Source organism: Periplaneta americana, chromosome 3, assembly GCF_040183065.1.
Source record: "Periplaneta americana isolate PAMFEO1 chromosome 3, P.americana_PAMFEO1_priV1, whole genome shotgun sequence".
NCBI lineage: Eukaryota > Metazoa > Arthropoda > Insecta > Blattodea > Blattidae > Periplaneta > Periplaneta americana.
Genome location: NC_091119.1, coordinates 150,374,218 through 150,396,636, shown reverse-complemented (window position 1 = coordinate 150,396,636; position 22,419 = coordinate 150,374,218). Strand labels below are relative to the sequence as shown.

The 22,419-nt window shown below is 35.5% G+C and overlaps 1 protein-coding gene across 1 annotated transcript; it reads right to left on the bottom strand.

Moving 5' to 3' along the window:
* Nucleotides 1-15,954: 15,954 nt before the first annotated feature.
* LOC138696622 (agrin-like) lies at nucleotides 15,955-21,482 on the bottom strand. The gene is made up of 3 exons (XM_069821808.1): nucleotides 21,340-21,482; nucleotides 17,583-17,861; nucleotides 15,955-16,091 (listed from the first exon to the last, which is right to left on the bottom strand). Exons 1-3 carry the CDS (start codon nucleotides 21,371-21,373, stop codon nucleotides 16,051-16,053), a joined length of 354 nt encoding a protein of 117 aa, XP_069677909.1. The 5' UTR covers nucleotides 21,374-21,482; the 3' UTR covers nucleotides 15,955-16,050.
* Nucleotides 21,483-22,419: the final 937 nt, after the last annotated feature.

Here is a 22,419-nt window from a genome sequence, read left to right as displayed (position 1 = left end):
TTTAAAATCCCACGAAGGACATTAAGAAATCACCAAATCAGTGAAAAGAATACAAAAACGTTAGGCATATCATCAATTTTGACCTTTGCTCAAGAACAGAATCTCTGCAAGAGGATTGTTAGTCTAGCACAGATAGGCATGCCAATAACGGGCAGAGTACTTCGACTACTACACTTTTTGTGATAAAAATAACATTGAAAACCCTTTCAACAAGTTAAGTGGACTTGCTGGGAGAAAATAGTTGGAACTATTTTTACGACGACATCCAGAAGTATCAGGAAGAAAGGTGCAGAGCATGAATCCTGATAGGGGTGCAAAACTCATTAAATTCATTGTTAAGGATTATTTTGACTATTACACTCTTACTACGTCATACTACTTTTGACCAATAAAACGGTATGAAAGGACGTATTTCAACCAATCATGGCTGCTTATCGCACAATTTTATCGCGTCCCTAGCATTTGTTTAATTTTATCGCGTCCCTAGCATTTGTTTCTTTGTTTGCCAACATTTGAAACTGCTCTGGTCTGGACGTCAAAAAAAATATATATAAAATTACAAATCACTCCAGTCGATGCACAGCCGTTTCAAATATGACTCGCATTGGCATTCAAGAACAAGAATTAATAAAAATCACTGATCATACCTATGCATCTTCTGAAATCCGATTTACAAATAAATGAAGAGCACCATTCGGAAATCCTGAATAAGTTGAATACACCATGTAGGCCTAAATCAACGAGTTCCACTTCTATTACGCACACGTCCAATATAACATCAATTGAACCACCAACCACATTCAAATTTGAAAATTGTACATTCAATAATTATTCCTTTTAAAATTATTCATTCGGAAATCCTGAATAAGTTGAATACACCATGTAGGCCTAAATCAACGAGTTCACTTCTATTACGCACACGTCCAATATAACATCAATTGAACCACCAACCACATTCAAATTTGAAAATTGTACATTTAATAATTATTCCTTTTAAAATTATTCATATTTATTTTTTATGTCATCGTCGTTAATTAAAACTTTTCTAACACTTGTGTTATAGCTTCTGCTATATGATATTATGGATAGTCACGTATCAGAGATTGTTTAATATTAAGATTTATTGAAAATATCTGTCGAGTGACGTTGATTACTGGGATTCGGATAATTGAAGTGGAATGTTGCATTTTAATAAAAATGAAACTGAATCAACAATGCCTTCTTGACTAGTAACAGTCCACAGAGTTCAATGATGATTCCATAGTTGGCACAACTGATACCGGTAACAAGAAAACATAATCATAAAACACTACTGCCATCTAGCGTAATGTTGAGATGGTACAATAATAATAATAATAATAATAATAATAATAATAATAATAATAATAATAATAATAATAATAATAATACTTATTTGTCAGAAACCAGTGCACAAGGCCTGGATATGACAACGTCAGGTTCGATAGTTGATACATTTGAAGACAGTTGTATTTTCGTAAGCCAATTAATATTTTATTGTATTGGAGTACTTTGTTACTTGTAATCTTTATATACTTTCTTCTAATCGTGTAATAGTCAATTAAATCCCACTCGAGTTTTGATTTTCTCTAGATAAATCAAAACCTCTAGTGAGATTACTGTTGATAAGCTGAAGAAGGTAATGACTCGCTTAGACATTTTAGATAAGTCCCAGCTAATCCATAATACTGACGAAAAAAAGATTGTAGACTTTCTCTCCATAAACAGCAAACAGTCTATGCAAAGAAAGGTGAGAAAAGAGTACATCTTGTAGCCCCTGAGCACGGTGAAAATGTATCTATTTTCTCATGTGGCAACGCAGTGGGTGAAGTCATACCGTCTATGATCCTTTTTAAGGGAAGAGATTAAATTCCGTTTGGAAAGATAACCTTCCATCTGGCACTGAGGTTGAGATGACTGAGAAAGGGTCAATGACAACAGCAGCCTTCATCAAATGGTTATATCATTTCGCTCAATTCAAGACACAAGGCAATATTCCATTAATCTTTGATGGGGCATCATCGCATTTGGACGCTGGCAATGTAGATGTAGCAGACTCATGTGGCATTACGTTGTATTGCTTACCTAGCAACACCACTCATGAGTGTAATCTTCAGGCTAAGGAAAAATATTCCGTTTTGTTTTCCCAGAATGTGTCTTAAACTTAGGACAATATACCAGTTCTCTCTGTGCAGAGTATAATCTTCAGATAACAGTGAAAATATGGTGAAAATATTCAGTTTCCTTTCCCCAGAATGTGATCTTAGACTAAGAACAGTTTTTTTTGTTTACTCAGAGTGTGATCTTTAGACTAAGGACAAAATATCAATTTGCTTCATCCAGAATGTGTTTTTTTCTACTTAACTTTAAATATTATTATTGTACTTCATTTCGTTTAAATACAATTATTGTAATTTAATTGATTTCTATTTTCTTTCATAATCACTATTTATTTACACATGGGCCTTATTTGGGACTGACACTGGGCCTTATTTGGAACGAGTGTGTCAAATAAGGCCCATTACTCACATTTTAAATATTGCACTATTATAGACAAGTTTTTCAGTAACTCTAAATCTAAGACCATGTCTTCTTTGCTGCTCACCCTGAAGTATGTTTTAGTACATTTTTCAGAATTTTATCTCCTTCAGTAACAATACAATAGATCTTGATACGTTAAGTGGGCCTTATTTGGGACATGTACTTATATTTTTACATTTTGTTTGTTCGTTTAGTCAACTGTCTGAAGACAGGTTTAAACCTCATAAGTAACACCAATAAGGCATCACTCATGAGGAAACTAGGCCAGGATATAATGGGTTTAGGGTGACCAGTTCCTTTCCCCTCCAATGCATACATCGCCGATTAGCTACATATTCCACTAATCAGACTTCAGATGCATACAAATAATCGTTCTTCCTCTGACACATATCGTCAAGTGAGATGTACTGTCTGATAGTAGATGTACTGTACTGTACATATCAGCCAGAACCTCAATAAGAGGAAATTTTTGTTTTTACATTCTTGACATAATATTCAACAATAGATGTGCTCGGTAACAATAGGTATGTGGCTATACGGATGATTAAATACTTAATATGAAATAAATTGTACAAGTCCATAAAAATAAATGATTTAATTTTCATATTACACCATGATTATAACTTATAACATTCAACTTGTTAATAAATAAAATATTTGATTTCATTTTCGTGCTACACATAATTCGTTGTAGCCTGCAATGTCCAACATGAGAATAAATAAGATTATTTTATTTTTATAATATTATACATAATAAACTTACGAATACATGCACTTCCATCAATAAATAATGTTTGTGCTATGCTTATTCGTGCTATTTACGTTATTTCAAAATTTCCCGTTTCTCTGCGCCACTCTATATTAGAACAGCAACAATTAACTACAGAATGATAATATGCGCAATAATGATAATTGAGACTTTTTTTGGCATCATCCATTTCCGAAAGTACTTCGAGATATCGAAGTTCGACTATATTTACCTATGTTTAAATTACTACCCTACATCTTCAGAATTAATGTAGCTTATAGTTTAGTAGTTAAATTATGTATGATTATCTAATGCCTATATACTCAATAAAACTTTTAATTAGTGTCGATTACAGTATTTATCGATTTATTAACTTTTTCTTGAGCACTATAGCTGGCGCTTAATACAGATAAACTATTTGATAAAAAATACAAAGAAAGGTATCAATACTGTTATGGTCTCCCATTCCACTATATGCAGTGACATCAAAAACTTTTTCCTTACATTTTTATTGCATCTTGTTTTTTTTTTTACTATACCATGCAGGCTTTGCTTAATGGTAAGCTTTAGTTGCCATGGTAATATTTTACACTGCATAGGTACAATCAGGACCTAGTTAAAAATGCAAGGAAAAAGTTTTTGATGTAACTTTAGTCGTTTGGGCCTGACGTGAGAGTGCAGACATGGACTGTTTTCTTCCTAATCTTGAGCCTATCACGAACGTGCGTGGGTGGAATAGATTCATCTCAGTAAGAACATAATAATATGAGGTTAGTAACTGGGATTTCTCAAGGTTGAACATCGTAATATATCAACTCAAGTACAGTCCACTTCATGGCAGGACTCTGTGCACACATTGCACATCACCTTCTCACGCTCTTCAGAGAGTTCAGACAGGTGACGTCTTTCCGCCAGAGGGACTGTGACCAGAGTGTAGTAATAAATTTGTAATGAAGAGAATGTGAGACATAACTATAATTCGGTTCTTTTTCATCATAATCGTTCCACCATTAAATCATTTTTGCTGTAAGGTTTATTATCGAATCACCGTATACTATTATTAAGTCCCTGATGTCAATGTCTATAAAACTCAAATTAGGTGTCCTCGAAGTATGTTTTACGATTTCATAGACTTTTGAATGTAATTTGAAATTACAGGTTTTTTTCTACTGTCTCACAGGAATTATGACGTCCTACGCATTCTTAAACACGACGCTACGACACGAAATCATCTATACACAGTTATCCTTAATAAATAAATCGCTGTATTTTTATAGGATTTTTATCCTTTGTGAAACGTTTGTCACGCATGAGAAAAATATTAGTAGTAGTTCAAATAATGTGCGTACGACTAGTGTATGTAAATTTGTGCAAAATGAATTACATGTACTTACTTAAACTGTACAGTGTATAAATGCAGTCCTATATCTATCTTTGTGTTTATGAATAATGCCTTAAGAAAACAAAAATAATATTTTATTTAGAGATCGATGTTATCCGGGCTGAAGGGCCGTGGTCTGTTGGAGCTGTTGCTACCATACGTTTCGTCTGCTACTCCGGCAGACATCATCAGTGTATGGCACACGGGAGCGCAAAGATCTCCTTTGCATGCTGGGAACGACTGGGACTGTGGCTGGTTGTCTTACGCCTACGGTATTTAAGATCAGGATAGATCGTGGCTCGCCGTTGTCGTTCCCGGCACTCTGAGGAGATCTTTGCGCTCCCGTGTGCCACATTACTGACGATGTCTGCCGGAGTTGCAGACGAAACGTATGATAGCAACAGCTCCAACAGACCACAGCCCTTTAGCCCGGATAACATCGATCCCTATGACGCTGGCCGTGAAAGCCTACATTTCAAGAATATTTTATTTGGTTCAAATTACGTTCTTTCCATTGTTCGCCACAGTGGCACTGAAATAGCGTATTCGTAGGCAGTGGTGTTTTTCCTTTGTCTTGTGATTGTCCTGTGATGTCTCTGCGGTGCTTCTGCGTCATGCCGTTCCCTTGTCCAGGAAGATCCGCAGTGGATTCAGAGACGATACTCTTCCTCTCTTACTTGGCTTGGCTTTACGAGAACTTGACTCAGGACGGATCCGTACAATTAGGTTCGGTTTGGCCCTTTGTGCGTCCTATATATGCGATAATTGTCCGTGTTCGACAGGCGGCCTGAGTGGCATTCGTGAATTCAACGCTGGCACTTGACCATCTTGTCTGAGGCCCTGATACAGCCAGGTTCCATTTCGCGGACGAGTAGCTGATAAACACCAGGAGCCCGGAGTCCCTAGCCCTTCTTCTCATAGTCGGCTGGCAGGTGAGCCATCCTACTTCGGCCCATGATAGACCTAGGTCCCATCCACACACGAGTAGCCTGATAAGCCCCAGGGCCTGAGACCATAGCTCTTCCTATATCAGCATCAGAATCCCGTACTATCTCCAAGACTCCAATTCCAGCCTATTTTTACTATTGCAGATATAGATGAAATGGGGACAGGTGGAGAGTGTTGGTAGAATGATAGAAGGAAAAGGGAATGCCCCGAGAAAAACTATTTGCAATATCTGCTTTTTCTACCACAAATTCCATCACTATCTCGCTGGGGATATAAATCCAGGCCGCCAGGACGGAAGACGAATCATAGATTTGTATGTTTGTCTATAACAGTCCAAGAAAATATTCGCCACGTGACAAAGGAAGCGTATTGTTGTCAAAAGTATAAAATATATAATGAGGAAGTATGGTTCAACTCGTGACATTTCTTTATTTATGTTCCAATGAAACATTTAGATCCTGTATAAAGAATCAGGCCACTAAAAAGGCAACACATAACAGAATCCGGCCCCAGATCCGGGTAGGACTCATAGTGCTTCATGGAAGCTTATCATGTGTCAAAAATGCCAATTCACTGAAATACCCACTTACAAACTGAGCGTGAGTTAGTTTGATTTCAACCAATCAGAGCCATCTGTTACTGCAATATTATAGTTTTAAGTGATCGGATTTTTATCATTACTGCTTGGCAATGGTTTCCTCCTTCGTAGACAAATCAGAAGGTCATGGCTAATTCTTATTTAACAGGTTAATTACTGATTAATATTTGTTACTTATAATAAAACTAACATCTGTCCATTCTTATTATTACCATTAATTTCTCTAAATAGAATACAAAACCTTTAATTGTAAAATTACATTACATTAACATTCCATTATATAAATATATGTTAGATTTATATTTTTCCCCTATACCATAGTTCTAGTAAACTTATATTAAATTAATTCTCAACATTTTACTAGCTATCTCAACTTAATTAATTGATTGAATTAAATTAGCTCATACATTAAATTATTACTTTATCTTAAAGGTTTATCTAAATTTAAATAAACATGTACCAGTCGTTAAAACTTAACTGAAGAATATTGCTGGAGTATTTTTCAGTGCAGTGTAAATATTCGTAATTTAAATATGTATTGCATTGATTAAGGCTGGTTGAGTGGAAGAGAAGGCCTTATGGCCTTAACTCTGCCAGCGAAAATAAATCATTCTATTCCATTCTACGTAAAAATTAATACTATTTTCACAGTGGTAAGATATAACAATATCCTGAGCTTAGATTTGGCATCCTGCAAGCTTTCAAACGCAGAACTACATCTGGAGCTGCATAGGCCTATTGAATGAAAGATAAAAGTATTGTAGACTTTAGATTAAACATTACATTTATTTTATTTCGTTATCCTTAACAGATGAAATGAATTCTTGGGCCGCTAGTAATGGTCAGTGAGAGAAATATGATACGTGGCGAGTGCATCTGTTTCCTTCCAAATGTCTACAAAAGTGATGTCTATACAGGATCTGCCGAGAGTGTTTGGTTCTTTGGATGATACCCAAACATATTTCTCATGAAGTTTAGAAATTGAGAGTTCTCATTAACCGCCAAGTACAAAGTTGAAATCGCCTTTGAGTATGATAGGCATGTCGTGCTATCCCTCATCAGCAGGCTTCGAGGCTTTGGACCCGATACAATAAGTTTACTGTGCATGCACTATAGGTTGTTGACTCGCAGCAGGTAGATAGAGATGTGTTTGAGGTAACAACGTTGCTATTTAGAGTAGAGTAGATTACGGTAGTATGAGGAAACACACATATGTCAAAAGAATGTGAAAAGAATTTATTCTCCTGTCTTTTATAAGCATTTGTGTTTGATTATACACAGTGTTAATGGTGGAAATAAGCATGTAGCAATTTAAATTTTTTCATTTATCCTATTGGTCGTCTTTATGAAGTGCAGTTACAGTACCGAAATGCAATGTACTACAAGATACATTCTCAGTGTCTCAAACGTAAATATTTTTCGGTTATCTGCCAAAGTTTGTACTGTAGAAAGCTGCGCTCTACGTCGCATGACGTGATAGGAGCAAAACGAAAAAACCTAACATCATTGCAGTCTCTAAGGGTGCTATTCATAGACATTTCGCAGCACGCGCTACGAGCGTACTAAGCTAGCCCCGGCTATCCACTGGTTACTTGTACAGAATTCAAATCATATCCTATCGCTAACACTGGTTTATGAATACGAAAAACGCTGATCATCCACCGGAAACCCGCGCTAAAAATGTCTATGAATACGGCCCTAAGAGACAGTTCTTTATTCTCGGGTGACTCTATGTCTACTAATTTGCTGTTTATGTTACACAATGTTCCATATCCGTTATTTTTACATAAAATTAATTTCCATTTCTGTTTTACACGTTCAGTAACCGGTGTACTTGAAGTCTCATTAATTCTCTGTGTCATTTTATAAATCAATTTGAGAGCTTCCGGCGTCTCTTGCTCTGACTTTTCTAACCGTGTAATAGTTTCAGATACAGTTTGTATGAAAACCAAATTATTCGTCAGAACCTTCAAATCCAGAGCGTTTTCCTTTGCGTTATTTGTTGTCATTCATTCTACAGTACCCCCACCGACTGTACGCTTTACCACTATACTCAGTACGCCGTTATGCGGATTTCCCACTGAACTGCTCTATTGGGTCCGAAGTCTCGAAGCCTACTCATCAGTTAGGTATTGATTAAACTGATCAATTTTACAGAAAAATATGAATATCACTTCATGTCAAAGCAAACTATATTTTATAGTAGCTCTGTTTCCACTACACACTGAAACGAATAATATTAATATTATTAAGTTACAGGAGAATGAAGAAAGTTACATAATGCAGAACAGCACGCATTGTATTCTTTATCTTACATAATTAGGAACATTAAATCCAGACGTTTGAGATGGGTAGGACATGTAGCACGTATGGGTGAATCCAGAAATGCATATACAGGGTGTTTCCGGGCTGGTGTTACAAACTTTCAGGGATGATGGGGAAGGGCACATGTATCAATTTGAGATAAGGAACCCTGGTCCGGAAATGACTGAATCGGAAGTTATAAGCAAAAATAGTTGTGTGAAAATGGAATTGTAATTTCGCACCACGTGCCCTCCTTCCCTTAACCTTCGGAACAGTCGTGGAAAGATGGTATGGGCCGGATGTCTCCTACGTGGGTACTTGACCCTATACAATCTGTGAGCTTGTCTACTGCTCCCATTGGTTCATCCGTATTTGAAAATCAGGTCTGCACATTCCGCTTTCGTGTACTCCTCCATTTCACTAGGACTGATCGACTGGACACTGCAACTTGTACACATACACTGCTGTCTACAGACATGCATATCAGAAACGACCGTGTGCGTTACATATTACGCTATCTGCATTGCTTTAATGTAGTTTTTCTGTCCCCACCCCTCAGACAGCGCACTGAATGGAATACAACGTAAACAAGTAGACAACGTCATATGAATACAGTATGTGTAAGATGTACAGATAAATACACATAAATAAGGTGTACAGAGGATTAAAATTATTCCATTTCCACACAATTATTTTTGCTTATAATTTCCGACTGTGTCATTTCCGGACCAGGGTTCCTTATCTCAAATTGATACATGTACCATTCCCTAGCATCCCTGAAAGTTTGTAACACTAGCCCGGAAACACCCTGTAGAGTGTTAGTAGGAAAACCTGAGGGAAAAAGATTTTTGGGGAAGCCGAGAGGTAGATGGAAGGATAATATTAAAATGAATTTGAGGACGGTGGGATACGGTGCTAGGGACTGGATTAATCTTACTAAGGATAGGTACCGATGGCGGGTTATATGAGAACTGCAATGAATCTCTGGGTTCTTTAAAAGTCATTTGTATTATTAGTCGAGCTATTTCAGAATCGCTGTGTATATTTAAGTAGGCTGTTAATAATAACTTTGCTTAATAATGACGCAGTCTGAATACATGATTTTTTTATTTGATTTTTTCTATCCCTGTCTACAAATCCAGACGCATTTCCTTTTACTTCGTAATCAATTCGTATATCGAAATAGGTTGTTAGTAGTACAAGAGTACTTAATACTCACGTAGTCAAAACAAATTTTTTTTATCTCTGTTTACAAATCTAGACTTATGTTGCATTATTGCAGAATCATTTCGTAATCGGTTATTAATAGTACAAGTTTGCTTAATACCGACGCAGTCAGAACATGGATTATTTTTCATTTTATTTCTGTTAACTCTATCTTGACGTATTATACATTATTTTAGGATCATTTCGTATAGGCTAACATCTAAGTGTTATAGTATTACAAACTTATGAACCGACAGTTTAACTCCCACGCAGGCGATTCTGGTTGAAGTTCCGGTAAGGTCTGGGAGTTTTCGTTGTAAATTTGCAGTTTTTCTCAGGGTTCTCTGTTTTCTGATATTAGGCATCTTCATCGTACTGTCGTTATCTTCATATAATTAACTACTCTTTAGTTTTCTCTGATCGTCGGTTTACGAAACGCAGAGGAGCCTCTTTCGAGCACGATGGTTTGGTCTCTGTTCTGGATCGTTTAACTTCCTGGTATGAACATAAAGGCAAATTCAATTTCCCTTCCCGAAAAAGTCAAAGTTTGTGCTCGGGAGCGTTCTTGGAAAGTAAAAGTAATATATACATTTATCACATTGAGATAATATACAAATATAAAACAGCGTACATTCGAAATAAAATAAGATTAATTATAACATAAAAATGCAGGAAAAGTTCTTAAGGGTCTATTTTTCAGTAATTTCTTTAATTTATATAATTAGCTAGTATTCTGAAGCTAAAAATGTGTTGTAAATTTCATAGCTGCATCGTACAGAGTTTTTTTTTTTTTTTTTTTCGATTTTCAACTACAAAATTACATTTTTCTTACGTATTTATCACAATTGTTACAAATCATGCCACTCTTGTAAATTCTTCAAAATTACATTATTTATTTATTTATTTATTTATTTATTTATTTATTTATTTATTTATTTATTTATTTATTTATTTATTTATTCATTTATTCATTTATTTATTTATTTTATTGTCAGTTCACAAAAATAATTAAAAAATAATTAATTTATACATTTCCGTTTAAATCCAAAATGATTAAATAATGTTAGGTGAGGATAATCATCAATAAGACAATTGTGTAGGCTTGGGGCGAAATTGGAACTATGCCTCAGACAAGAATCGACATTACACTTAGGTTGAATTTGTGGGGAGAAATAGTAGGCCTGTACCTTCTTGTAGAATAAGTACAATATGATAATTTTACGAGTACTTAGTTTTATTTTTGTGATAATATGCTAATAATATACAGTATATTCTTAATTCTTTTTTATGTCTAAAACTTTGAAATTTTTATATGTATATATATATATATATATATATATGTAGTCGGCCTCGGTAGCGTAGTCGGTATAGCACTGACCTTCTGTGCTCGAGGTTACGAGTTCAATCCTGGCCCAGGTCGATGGCGTTTAAGTTTATTTAAATGCAACAGGCTCATGTCAGTAGATTTACTGGCATGTAAAAGAACTCCTGCGGGACAAAATTCTGGCACACCGGCGACGCTGATATTTAATTTATTTAATTAGCTAGCTAGTGAGTACAAATTAAAATTATAAAACAAAAATGTTTCTAGCCACTACCGTAAGAGCCAGGCTCGTGTACAGTGTGGTTTTAGTCAATAATATAACATAAAATTTACAAGGACAGTTTACTAAATACAGTAAGTAACTTAATTCAGACCTATAAATAACACACAAGAGCAAAAAAAAAAAACACATTTGGTATAAATTGACAATCGGACAGAAGCCAGTGATATTCGATAAAAGCATGAATATAGTCGACAGAAATAAAAGGTAAAAAATACATACATTTGCTAATATTATATAACCTCTGCAGTTGCGAGTGTCGTTAAATAAACTATATTTTTATATGTATATGAGGATAATTTAAATGCTTATTTAAACAAATTTTCATTGTTCTCTTATTAAGTTGATTCAGGAAGAACCGAACAGATTCTGTTGTACCTTCCCAACCTAATTTGGGAATATCTATTAAAACACAACCAAATAATATGCCCAAGTGGGATCAGAACTTCATTTGAGCGCAACCGAGACCAACGTAACCGATAATGAATGTTCGCTTAATTTGGTACAGTACCGACTAAAGGCTGGTTTCTCAATAAACCGGAAACGGAAACTACGAGAACGAGAATGAGAACGGAAATAATGTTAAAATAAATGTACTTTCACTCTCGTTCTCGTTGTCGTTTCCGTTCCAGGTTTATTATGGACCAGCCTTAATTTAGGATATATGGATTTTGTTTGTTAAATTTTTCCAAAGTTCAATTTTAAAATCACTATGTATATTGTAATAGATTTGTCATTGTACCGGCAGTTTAAGTTGACTTAATATCAACGAAGTCAGGAGATATGGATTTTATTTCCTAACTTCCTCCAGGAGTTCGTCTCATTAATTCCAGAATCACTCTGTGTATTGAAATACCGTAGGTTATTATCTCTACATGTAGAGTTCAAGTTAGGCAGTTGTAACGTCTGCTTTTTCAGCCTTAATTTAGCTCGGAATAGATAGACAAATAACATTTTGTCAGAAGATATTGTCGTAACCTGGCAGGCAAGGCCACGCTTCTGCTAATGAGAGAGCATTATTGAGATGATAATAGAAATGGTAGTAAAGATATGGAGAAAACAGAAATCCCCTTTGAAATAGTTTCCGAAAATAATTCATAATCAGCTAGATAGCCCGTGAAACAGCCACTGACTTGTGTTCATTTCACATTTCGTAACATGCAATCGGCAATCCAGCGAGATTTCACTCTCCAAGTTAATGCGCCAGTTAAACAGTAGATGGAGGCTATAACTTGAACATGCCATCATTGTACTGCTCACCGGTCCCGGCGGCTCATGAAGATTCAGTGTAAGACAAATATTGTCCAATGTGAATATTTTCTTAGTTGTGGGAATGCCAAGCGTCGTGTAAAAGACCTTAAATACGCTCCTATAATGCTATCGTCATTGTGTAATACTGTATTGCTATTAGAAAAGTAAAAATGATGTTTCAGGCGAAAAAAAAAGTTTTTTTCTTTCTTTCTTTCGGGCTCTGTATTTATTTCGGAATATAGTTCTCATTTCATTTCTTGTAAGTTTTATTTGTGTAAATTTCTTTTTGTTTCTAATTTTTATTTATATGAAAGTAAACTTAACGGAACATAAAACCGTGTAGCTCTAATTACAAGAAAATGTTTCGTAATATAATTTTATTTTTGTTTTTTTAATTTTTTTAATTTTTAATTTTTTTTTTTTAGTTTTATGTATTTTTTTCTGTCTAATTTTTATTTACTCTATATGCATTTCTGGATTCGCCCATACGTGCTACATGCCCTGCCCATCTCAAACGTCTGGATTTAAGTTCCTAATTATGTCAGGTAAAGAATACAATGCGTGCAGTTCTGCGTTATGTAACTTTCTCCATTCTCTTGTAACTTCATCACTCTTAGTCCCAAATATTTTTCTAAGAACCTTATTCTGAAACACACTTAATCTCTGTTTCTCTCTCAAAGTGAAAGTTCAAGTTTCACAACCATACAGAACAACCAGTAATATAACTGTTTTATAAATTCTAACTTTCAGATTTTTTGACAGCAGACTAGATGACAAAAGCTTCTCAACCGAATAATAACAGGCATTTCCCATATTTATTATGTGTTTAATTTCCTCCCGAGTGCCATTTATATTTGTTACTGTTGCTCCAAAATATTTGAATTTTTCCATCTCTTCGAAAGATACATCTCCAATTTCTGTATTTACATTTCGTACAATATTCTGGTCACGAGACATACAGTGTAATCATATATTTTATATTTTCGGGATTTACTTCCAAACCGATCGCTTTACTTGCTTCAAGTAAAATTTCCGTGTCTTCCCTAATCGTTTGTGGATTTTCACCTAATATATTCACGTCATCCGCATAGACAAGAAGCTGATGTAACCCGTTCATTTCCAAACCCTGCCTGTTATCCAGAACTTTTCTAATGGCATATTGTAGAGCAAAGTTAAAAAGTAAAGGTGATAGTGCATCTCCTTACTTTAGCCCGCCGAGAATTGGAAAAGCGTCAGATAGAAGCTGGCCTATACGGACTCTGCTGTAAGTTTGACTGAGACACATTTTAATTAATCGAACTAGTTTCTTGGGAATACTAAATTCAATAAGAATATTATATAAAACTTTTCTCTTAACCGAGTGAAATGCCTTTTTGTAAGTATGAATAACTGATGTACTGTACCGTTATACTCCCATTTTTCTCCAATATCTGTCGAATACAAAAAATCTGAAATAATAATAATAATAATAATAATAATAATAATAATAATAATAATAATAATAATAATAATAATATTATTATTATTATTATTATTATTATTATTATTATTATTATTATTATTATTATTATTATTATTATTATTATTATTATTATACAAAGATGCAATCTAGTTGTATGCAATGGCTAAGTTACGCACATTTGAAGTAGCATGAAAGCATAGGTCGTGGGTTCCAACTCACAGACAGGATTGGATATTCAACATGATGTCCTTTGCTTCTTAAGGACACGTACATTTTGGAGGGACGACAAACGATACTAAAAACAGCGATGCTTTATCAGAGGAAATGGAAGCATGCACTGTACATTGAAGTGTTCAAGTTGAAGGAATGTTGAAGCCCATAAGTGACACCAATAGGGTAACACTTGTGAGGCAACTAGGTCAAGAGATAATGTGGCAGGATGGCCAGTTCCTTTCCTATTGCATACATTGCTGACCAGTAACATATTGCACTAATCAGACTTCAGATGTATATAAATAATAATTGTTCTTCCTCTTCACATCGTGAAGTGAAGTGCACTGCCCGATGAAAGCTATACAGTTGTATACCTGTATAAATAATAATTGTTCTTCCTCTTCACATCGTGAAGTGAAGTGCACTGCCCGATGAAAGCCATACAGTTGTATACCTGTATAAATAATAATTGTTCTTCCTCTTCACATCGTGAAGTGAAGTGCACTGCCCGATGAAAGCTATACAGTTGTATACCTGTATAAATAATAATTGTTCTTCCTCTTCACATCGTGAAGTGAAGTGCACTGCCCGATGAAAGCTATACAGTTGTATACCTGTATAAATAATAATTGTTCTTCCTCTTCACATCGTGAAGTGAAATGCACTGCCCGATGAAAGCTATACAGTTGTATACCTTTTGGTACGGGTCGCTGTTCAGAGATTGTCCCACCTCGGAAAAGCTCGAGAATCATCGTATGTGCTGTTTTTCATGAATTCGTTTTACATAGAGAAATTCGAAGTCCGGTCTTTGTATCGAGAAGAAAGAGCTCTATTGCTAAGCCATAAAGGATTCGTAGGGAATATGTCGTTTCGTGATATACAGATACTTCGCTGCTATGACTTGATTTCATCCCCGGACCTCAGAGCTAAATATTTCCCATTGTGCATTGCGCGTTAACCCGAACGACACGTCGAAAAATTCACGTTAAGGAGAGCGACCACTTTCCCTGTCAGAGCCTGTACATACCTATGAGCCAGAAGGAACGATAAAAGCAAAAATAAATGACCAAAGCGACGAAAATGAACAATTTAATTTTCTTGGACCTTAGATCACAGATTACATCTGCATAATGATTGCTATAATCATTATCGATTATTAATCGATTTATAATTTGGCGGCAATGTATTTATGATTTGCATTGGGAATGGATATTGATAAATTAATTAGGTTTGTGTACATTCAATACACATTATGGAATTTAAAGAACAATCTCTTTATTATAGATATAGCCTATACTCGCTGGACTCTGTGATGAGATGACCCTTCAAAAGAATTCTACATGTTAGTACATTATGGGTTAGCACAAACTCGTGACTATTTTTTTTACTTTATTTTTCTCGGCCTTTTCTTCCCTCAGAAATAGTTAAATTCTAAGTGAGACAAATGTCCTACTGGCTTGGAACTCGCATAGTTATCATACGAGTCTACCAACTTCACTTGCAAGAAGAGGATGAACCTTTCAACTTAACTTCTATTGAAAGAAAGGGAATCGTACATACCTCCTCGATGCTTCTGCATTCATTTTCTCAATTTATTTCATCACATTAGTCTCTTTAATTCGCCTATCCCTAAGGAGGGTATATCAAATAAATATGAGTAAAATAAGTCAGGAAGGAGAATAATGGCTTAATTTATACGTTTTATTGTAAAATGATACACTTTCATGAATCTATATATGATACAAATATTAAATATTATATGATGATAACCAGTTGTTAGCCATTCAAGCAGGCACCGTTGTGGGCAAGTCGAACATCTGAAAAATAAATTGAATATGCTTGTAAGTCTAGAAAAAAATAACCAAAATATTACAAGTAAAGTTATATTTAGAATTTAAAATTAACTCTCCAAGAATAATTATTGTGATAGATGCGTAAAAAAAAAAAATATTTTTTTTTGTTCAAAATCGAAAAAAAAATCTGTACGAAGCAACTATGGAATTCACAACACATTTTTAGCTTTAGAATATTAGCTAATTAAAAATGATACTCCAGAATAGTTCATTCTTTATCTGTAATATTTTTTTTACCCTTAAAGCTAAAGAATAATGGTATTTTACAAAAACTTCAAATTAGTGTAACTCCGAAAATGTTGAGATTAGGATACATGTTTATATGATATTTTTTGTTCAAAATGTCTTCGGAAATAAGCTCCGTAAGTGACGGTAAATCCTCGCGAATCACTCTGTATAGCATTTAGTCAACAATTATTTGTATATGATAGATAAGACACTTTACTTTACATTAACAGGAAAATGCATTGAAAAAATCAAATATATAGAAATAAATGTAATTCAACACAGTAATGAGACAAGGAACCCACCAAGGATGAAGAATGAAACTGGCATGATGAATATATTGAAGGAGGGGTAAGAGAGTTAAGTTTCTGCAGCTTAACAAGTATTTATATTTCGCGAACTTGAAGCCACGGTTCCGTTGGTTCACGTCGCGCTGTGTGATATCTTATTCACCGAAATGAGAAGCCAGTTTTAATGAAACTTGATTTATTTAAATCCTGAATTGCCGGTTCTGTGGTGTACAATTCCCTTAATCTGAACTACATGTCAGTTAGGGACAAAGTCAGGGTTTGAACCCAAGACTTGATACGTGATGCCTGTTGGTCGGTTATTACAACTCCGACGACAACTAAACGAAAGAGGGCGATTAGCTCAAAACCCTCGGTTTTATTCAATTCTCCCAGGCTTGGGTCACGTGTCAATTCTGGTGTCAAACTTATATGGTCTGACAGAATGACGTTGCATATTGACGTCATGTCCCCGTGATGGGATGTCATCTTATTTGAGTCCAGCTAGGGTGAACTGTGACTCGTACCCTCGTGAGATGATAAGACGCATGACTTCAAGTCAGGGGTTATTGTCTTAATGATAAAGCACAGACTATATGTCTGGCCAGAATAATTCTTATGATATTAACATTAAATTATTAAAACCCTTATATGATATTACTATGAACTTATTAAAACCCTAAGTTCTGAGCCTCTGGGGCTCGTAGCTCGACCACTGGGATCGGGATACATAACTAGAGTACTATGCCTTATGTCGATGTAGATTTTGTTAGTTTGACAGTGAAAAAATTAGAGAAGGGGAAAAACGATTATGGATTTAAAAAACTCAAATCTAAATATGTCATTTTTTTAAGTTTAACAGAGCGGTTCTAACCCTGTAACCCACTCTCCTTGCGTACGCCTCTGGTTTCACAGCATGCTACAAAGTCTGAGGAATACTCACTTCTGCCGCAAGATCGTGCGCAGTTCAGTTTCTGCAAGTTTCCGTAAGTTACTCCATCATTGCCACACACGGGGTTGAACTGTGGGGGTGCGGGGCAGTTGCATCCCAACAGAGAGCCATTTCCATCGACCACAGCGGGTGTGGCGCCGTCGTCCAAAGGAATCGGCGTCACCGGCGTGGGGTCCCACGGAAATGGCTGCCAAGTGTCAAGATTATCATTCCATTCATTTTGGCGACGCATGCGCGATCTTCCGCTGACGCTGTCGCTTAGCAACAGAACTGCAAGGGAAACGGTGAGCTCTTCAAATGCAGGAAAACTGATAAGTTAATTGGTTTTATTGTACAGGGACATCATTTTATTTTTACTAACATTTCTAATATTAACCTGGCTATACCTTTGGATTAAAGGTTCAAAACCGGAAACACCGTTTTCTACCCCTTCCACTGGAGTTCGATGATACTTGCGTAAAACACAAAGAAATCACTTTACTAGGTATAGGAGGGAAGAAAAGTAGTTCATCCATTTACGTAAACTAGGAAATATCGCGATTTTGAGTTTGATAATTTTCATTAGGTTTTTATTTAATCAAAATACAGTACTGTATTAAGAATAAGTGTTTTTACTCCATTCGGACGTATTCGTTATGCAGTGTAGCCTACATTATACTGTCTACAGCACATTAGCGTACAATAGAGAGAATGAAGTTAAATTGAAAAATAATTATAATATGGATATTTAAACACATTTTTGAAAAGGTGGTCGTTAATTTCGATAAAAGCTTAGCTATTTTTTACATATTATCGCACTATAGACTATTGTACCTAATTTCAATTACCAGTTTCGTCGTTGGTACCAGTAACCCATTTTAAAATAATTCTGTACCTACTCTATAAAAGAGTACCTTACGTACTGTAAATTCAATCTTCAATTCTGGCCGAACCGAAAAGATAAAATTACTCAGACATGCTATCTACTTCCGTCCAAGTGGTTTTGTCGCAGGGTCGTAGAAAGGATGGAAATCGCGTCACAGTTAATTAATTAACGAGGCCCTTTTATTTATTTTAAACAGTTATATAATATTACGTAGACGTCCAAATCCTAACAGAAATTAATGTTTTCAGAAAAGAGCTAAGACAACCCAATTACTACCCTTTACAGAGGGACGAACAGAAGCCATTGGGGGAAACCGGGATGCGACATAGGCAAACGGACGACAGAATCTGTGCGAGAATATGATTCAATATATTGAAAGTGAATATATTTCTGGAACGTACTATATTCACTAACTCAATACTGTTTGTGTTTACTATGACCGTAAGGCGACTTTGACTGTATACGCTTGGTTCTGTGTGGAAAACGATTGGAAGTTTACTAGTAGAGGGGGTGGAAGTGAAGTACATTCAAACACTCAGGTACAATAAAAATTGAAGTAAAAATAAAATGATGTCTCTGTAGAAAATGTGGGCTACTACAGCGACTGGTGTAATTCAGTTACATAATTTTTCAGTATTTACAGAGATCCTCCGATATCTGTGTGGGATACTTCCAAAACCTACCGCAGATACAGGAAATAACATACGTACAGCAGTAAAATTTTGTAAATATTCAACATTTTTTCCCTCCATTACTGTATTCTGTACAATAATGAAAATTAGTGTGTAAAACACTGTCCTTCTGCTATATGAAAAAAAAAATATGTTTATGATTTAAAAGAAATTATTTACATTTTTTTTTTTTTTTTTTCAAAATTCAGTTCACTGTGCAGTGATGAAGCGTTTCCCACATACCTCAAAAACTATCCAATATTCTGTGATGAAATTTTTTGTGTGTATTTATGTAAATCATATCTACAATATGATGCAAGATAACTTCTCTGCCTGTGACAGATTGTCTGATAAAAAATAAATTTAAAAAATGATCAAATATCAGTATTGTAAACATGAGTTTCAGCAATAAAATAAAAGAGGGAGAATATGAAAAATTTAACGAGTTTATGAGTTATGAGGGATCCCGGCCACTTAGTCACTCATAACGAGTGCATCTCTGCACATGTATGGACATTGTGCCACTGTCATACATCTATGACGCAATGCATGAGGGTAGGCCACTAAAGGGAACCCAAGACGTGGAACTTAAACTGAGAGGATTCGATCCGACATCGGGATGGGAATCCGGTGTGACTTAGTGGATAGAGCGTCAGCACGTAGAGCTGAAAACCCGGGTTCAAATCCCCGTGCCGGAGAGAATTTTTCTTCGTTCCACTCATCTTTCATCATTATGTTATGTTATGTCGGCCACTAATCGAGAGTAGGTGACACTGGAGAGAAATTCAACAAGCTAACAATGACGAGTTGGGACTTAGCGGCAGGGTGATGTCAGTCGATCTACAGTAGTGGTTAGCATATTTTCCGCGTCGCCAGAAGTTTTGGCGCATCAGTATGTATAAATATAGCCTATGTACAGGGACATCATTTTATTTTTACTAACATTTTTAATATTAACTTGGCTATACCTCTGGATCAACGCCGTTTGCTACCCACTTCTACGACTGGAGTTCGATGATACTGACGTAATATACAAACAAATCACTTTACTAGGTATAGGATGGAAGAAAAGTAGTTCATCCATTTACGTAAACTAGGAAATATCGCGATTTTGAGTTTGATCATTTTCATTAGGTTTTTGTTTAATCAAAATACAGTACAGTATTAACAATGAGTGTTTTTACTCACGAACTAAGCTGTCCATGTGAACGTATTCATTATGCAGTGTATATTATACTGTCTACAGCACATTAACGTACAATATAGAGAATGAAGTTAAATTGAAAATAATCATAATATGGATATTTAAACACATTTTTTAAAATGGTGGCCGTTCATTTCGATACAGGCTTCAGTTCTAATGTGCATATTATCGCACTATAGATTATTGTACCTAATCCCAATTACCAGTTTCGTCTTTCGTACTAGTAACTCATGTTGAAATATTTCTGTACCTACTCTATAAAAGAGTACCTTACGTACTGTAAATTTAATCTTCACTTCTGCCCTATCCGAAAAGATAAAATTACTCAGACATACTATCTACTGTCCGTCCAAGTGGTTATGTCGTAGGGTCTTAGAAAGGGAGGAAATCACGTGACAGTTAACTACTTAACGAGGCCCTTCTATTTAAGTTATTGTAAACAGTTGTATAATATTACGTAGTCGTCCAATTCCTAACAGAAATTAATGTTCTCAGAAAATATCTAAGTCAGCCCAGCCACTAGTTGGCGAATAAAAGCTGGTGGGGGAAACCGGGATACGACGTAGGCAAATGGACGACAGTACCTGTGCGAACATGATTCAATATTGGAAGCTCTTTCGTCACTGGAAAACGCGAAAATATTTTTGGAACGTACTGTTTACTATGACCGTAAGGCTACTATGACTGTATATGCTGTCTTGGATCAGTGTGGAGGACGGTTGAACTTCATTAGTAGAAGGGGTGGGAGTGAAGTACATTCAAAAACTCAGGTACAATAAAAATTGAAGTAAAAATAAAATGATGTCCCTGTATAAACACTATGCAAAATAACTAAAGTAACAGAGATATAAAATCCATAGAACTTTATATTTAGTTAAATGAAAAATATTCGAATAAATACGAAGCTTTTCTAAATCTGATAAAAATGTTTAATTTTTTATAACTTCCACAATAATTCATTATCTCATGCGATAGACTTAATTTTCAATTAACTCTTTATTGACTTACCACAGGAAACGAAGACGACTGCCACGAGTTTCATTTTGCAGACACCGCGGGCTGATTAATCTGGACTCACGAACTTAGAATGTAACTGCAGCAATTTATCTCCTACAGATTATAACGATAACAGGAAGCTCTTTTCTTCGGAAATCGGACATCCTTTGAGGTTTCATATTCTGGTGGATTTTCCTGTCTTAATATGAAAAACCCTAACTTGGAATCTCCTGGACTTTTTAATTACTTAATTATCAAGCAGAGTTTGTGAGGTGCTGTATTTGTGAAGGAGTCATATAACCGAGACGCAAATGGAAAATGCGTACCTAATTGCGTACGAACACGTGTCCGATCCAGCCTTCGCAAAACCTAGTCAAATCAATTCATCCTGAGGAATGTTATACTCTTAATAGGCCTGTAATGTACGTTTTACACGCTGAAGGGTTTTCGTTCTACCTTTCAACACATTTTAACATACATACGAATACATACTGTACAGTAGTGGCAAAAAAACCGGACCGAACTCTGTAGCTGATTTCAGAGCCTTGTTCACTTCAGAGCACGATAGACTGGTAACTAAGGGCCGTATTCATAGACATTTTTAGCGCGGGTTTTCGGTGGATTATCAGCGTTTTTCGTATTCATAAACCAGTGTTAGCGATAGGATATGATTTGAAATTTGTACTAGTAACCAGTGGATAGCCGGGGCTAGCTTAGTACGCTCGTAGCGCGTGCTGCGAAATGTCTATGAATACCACCCTAAGACTTTCGTGGTTCGAATCCTGCCTGGTAAGGAAACTTTTTTTTTTTGTTCCTTATTCAAATTTATTCCCAATACTTCTCGATTGCAGCGATATTTTACTAAATTAACTTATTACTTCCAGAACATGAATTTTACTAGAAATTTAAAAGTATTGGGAACAAATTTGAATAAGGAACAAAAACAGTTTCCTTCCCAGGCAGGATTCGAACCAAGAAAGTCTTAGTTACCAGTCTATCGTGCTCTAGAGTGAACAAGGCTCTGAAATCAGCTACAAGGGTCGGTCCGCTTTTTTTTTTTGCCACTACTATACACACACATACACACACACA